Source organism: Geospiza fortis, unplaced genomic scaffold, assembly GCF_000277835.1.
Source record: "Geospiza fortis unplaced genomic scaffold, GeoFor_1.0 scaffold317, whole genome shotgun sequence".
NCBI classification, from domain to species: Eukaryota; Metazoa; Chordata; class Aves; order Passeriformes; family Thraupidae; genus Geospiza; species Geospiza fortis.
Genome location: NW_005054398.1, coordinates 2,590,610 through 2,594,420, shown reverse-complemented (window position 1 = coordinate 2,594,420; position 3,811 = coordinate 2,590,610). Strand labels below are relative to the sequence as shown.

The 3,811-nt window shown below is 50.4% G+C and overlaps 1 protein-coding gene across 1 annotated transcript in view; it reads left to right on the top strand.

Moving 5' to 3' along the window:
* The first annotated feature begins 2,420 nt into the window (after positions 1-2,420).
* The window catches only part of ADPGK (ADP dependent glucokinase), a 5,336-nt gene continuing 3,945 nt past the window's right edge, over positions 2,421-3,811 (top strand). The window contains 1 exon segment of the mRNA XM_031061021.1: positions 2,421-2,654. Within this exon segment, the coding sequence (XP_030916881.1) occupies positions 2,562-2,654 (93 nt within the window). The 5' untranslated portion in view covers positions 2,421-2,561.

Here is a 3,811-nt window from a genome sequence, read left to right as displayed (position 1 = left end):
CGGGGCGGGAGCGCGCCTGGGCCGGGATGCGCGTCCCGGTGTCCACGTGTGCGGGTACGGAATGTGCGGGCACGAATGTGCTGCGGCCCCGGCGTGCAGGGGGATGTATCCCGTACCTGGGATGTGTCTGCGCCGCCCAGGTGAGACCGCACCTGCAGAGCTGCTTCCAGCTCTGCAGTCCCCAGCATCAGGACGTGGTGTTGCTGGAGCAAATCTAGAGGAGACCACGGAGATGCTCTGAGGGTGGAGCCCCTCTGCTCTGGAGCTAGGCTAGGAGAGCTGGGGGTGCTCACCTGGACAAGAGGAGGCTCCAGGGAGAGCTCAGAGCTCCTGCCGGGGCCTGAAGGTGCCCAGAGCAGCTGTGGCTGCCCCTGTATCTCTGGTGGTGTCCAAGGTGAGGTTGGACAGGCCTTGGAGCAGCCGGGGATGGTGGAAAGTGTCCCTGCCCATGGCAGGGGATGGAGCCAGATGACCTTGAAGGTCCCTTCCAACCCAAACCATTCCATAAAAAAGAGCTGGATGTGAGTGCAGCACCTCCCGCAGTGCTGCTCAGTCGGAGTTGGGTGTTGGCCGAGGAGATCAATGATCCAGAACTCTCCTGTGGTGGGGATTTAAGCTGGGCTCTGGCCCTCCTGGAGCCCTTCTCAGAGATATTATTCCTAGCTTGATTGTCTGTAAAACAACTTTGTGTGCAGTCTCAGGGTTGGGGTTAGGGTCTGGTCCATCCAGCACAGGCTGGCAATAAATTGGTACCAGAGAAAAGTTACAAAGTGGAGAAAGGAGTGAAGCCTTTCTTTGGGGAGAGGTAACTGAGGCCAGACACAGCTGGAGACAGATAAGGAGGGAAGGGACAGGGAAGGCAATGGATGTTGAGCTCAGGGAAATTCAACACCCTTTCTCTTTTTAAAGTGGGAAGAGAACAAGGGGAAAGTTCAGGAATGTCACATTGATCTTATATTTAGTACTTGACTCACTTTCTTTTAAACATATGGACATGGCAGATAACTTTGACTTTGACTGGAAGAATCATCCTTTGGATGTTGGCAGGAGTTATCCACATCCATGGCTGTGTGGCTCTGTGTTAGCAGAGGAATATGACTTAGTTTTATCCCCTTGGATCTGTAATGATTCATTAAAAGATAAATTTGGGGCTAAAGTGCTGCTTGAATTCATGGTTTCTTTTCTCTGCGATGCTAGGGAATTTCTCTGTCCTTGGTGTAGCAGGTGATGCACATCCAGAGGATTTCTGGGTTGGTTACCTTGTGGAATGGAAAGCCTTAGGGTTTTTCATGTCCTTTATTTTGTGTGATGCAGCATTTTTTTTGTTGCAGCCCAAATGTGACTCCTGAGAGGTCACTGCAAGGGAACGCTGAGTGCTGAGCACTCCTCACTGACAGGGACCAGGATCTGGCCTTTGGAGTGTCCTGGGGGGAGATGTGGAGAAACTCGGGGATCCTGCACGAGTTTGATTGATGGTTTGGATCCCTGTCAGGGAAATGTGGGCCAGAGGAACAGAAATGGCACTTGACAGCAGCTACAGAAGATGTTTAAATTGCATCTCTGTGCAGTTGCTGGTGTTATCTCAGGAACTATTTCCTATTTGTTGTTATCGCTCTGAAACCACAGAGTGAGACAAGGGCAAGTGTTTCTAAATTGTCTTCTGGGGTTCTGGTTCCTGCCAGAAAGTCTCCTGTCCTGTAGTCTGAATTAGACTGTGATGAAATCAATGAGACATGGGGACTGCAAGTCAGACTTTCCAAAAAAACCTGAATCTGCTGAAATTGTTCTTATGCCTCCCTTACAATTGCAGGATTTTTCTCCTGTTTCCACTGCATGCTGTTTCTGTAAGGTTGGGATGATCCTTTGGAAACTCTTTTTCAAATATTTCAACTGACAAATTGCTCTCTTGACTTTCTGTAAACAGAGCCAGCCTGTGTGGGGAGTTGTGTGTGGGTTGGCTATTATTAGGAATAGTTGAAACTCCAGAGGCTGATCTAGCTGACTGAAACGCTTTCAGTTTTGTTTTTAACATGCAGTTTTGAATCACATGCACATTTTAAACCCAAAATGCATGGGTATTAGAAGCTTTTAAAAGCTTCTAAGAATTTAAAATGCCACTGTTACTATTCCTGTTCATTTTAAGCAAGCCCAAGGCAGGAAATGAAGTAGAACCTGTGCTGTAACACACTCAACCACCTTTGGTTCACGCAGCTTTCCTTGTTTTCGTGGAGCAGAAAGTTAGAAATCCCTCTCTGAGCACAAGAAAAGCCAGTCAAGCAGAGAGAAAATTTCAAGAAATTCTTGTGCCTTTTTCCTCTTTGGCTGGTTGTTCTCCCCCTGCAGAGTCAGGGATGTGACCTCCCTGCCCCCCCAGGTGCCCTGAGGTCTGTCTGCTTTTCCCAGGACGCCTTTTCATTCTCTCTCCCAGCGTCAACGCCTGCGTGGACGTGGTTCTGTCTGGGGTGAAGCTGCTGGAGGCTCTGGGCCTGGAGCCCAGTGATGGGAAGGACCATGCAGTGCTGAACTCTGGGCAGGACCTGCAGGAGGCTTTTGCCCACTTCATGGAGAGAGGGGCGGCTGCCGAGCGCTTCTTCAGCGATGCCGAGGCCTTCCAGGACATTGCCCGCACAGCCTCGGAGCACCCCGCAGCACAGGTGGGTCTGCACCCAGCACAGAGCCTTGGGAATTCTCTCTCTGACTTCCCTGTCACTGCTGACTTTCATTCTCCCTCCAGAGAGCAAATCATTGAGGAAGAAGCTTGTGGTGTGGTTTGAGTTGCGTTAATGGTTTTTTCTGGGATTCTGCCCTCACTGTAAATGAAGGGGGAGGGTTTTAAATTGTTTCTCCCCTGCTGACATTCCCAAACTGAAATTCAGAGATGTCTCTTGGGAACCAGATGGGGCTGAGGATGTAAAAGAGGCTGGAGTGAGGAGTTGCCTGATTTTTAGCTGTATGGCCTGTTTTCTGTGAGAGCAGCCAGGAGTGGTTTGGGTTGGAAGGGACCTCAAAGCTCATCCAGTGCCACCCTCTGCCATGGGCAGGGACACCTTCCACTAGACCAGGGTGCTCCAAGCCCTGTCCAACCTCACCTGGGATCCAGGGGCAACCACAGCTGCTCTGGACAACCTGTGCCAGGGCCTCACCACCCTCACAAGGAGGAATTCCTTCCCAATATCCCATCCATCCCTGCCCCCTGGCAGTGGGAGCCATTCCCTGTGTGCTGTCCCTCCATCCCTTGTCCCCAGTCCCTCTCCAGCTCTCCTGGAGCCCTTCAGGCCCTGCCAGGGGCTCTGAGCTCTGCCTGGAGCCTTCTCTTGTCCAAGTGAGCACCCCCAGCTCTGCCAGCCTGGCTCCAGAGCAGCCCTTGACCTTCTCCATGTCCTCCTCTGAGCACCTGTGACCTCAGGACAACCCATATTCACTGCTTTTCAAGCTCAAATCAGAGTTTAACTGGAAATTTTGACCTTTACTACCCACAGTTCCTTTCACTTCACATGGGCACAGGCAGCAGGTTTCAACTCAGCCTCAAACTGGAGGAAGAATTGCTGCAGATTTTAAAGGATTCCTTGTCAGCCTTGCTAAAAACCCACAGGGCTTTAGCCACAGAGAGGTTGCACAGGAGTAAAGGCTGTTTATGTGCTGAATGAGTTGGTTTTTACAGTGCTGTCAGTGTTGGGGATTAATTGATTTTTACATGGCTGTTACCTGAAGGTGAATATTTAGATTAAAAATAAAGAATGCTCAGCTTGTTGAGAGAATTGTAAGATCATTTTGCCTTCAGCCCCAACAACTTTTAGTAACTTGGGTACTG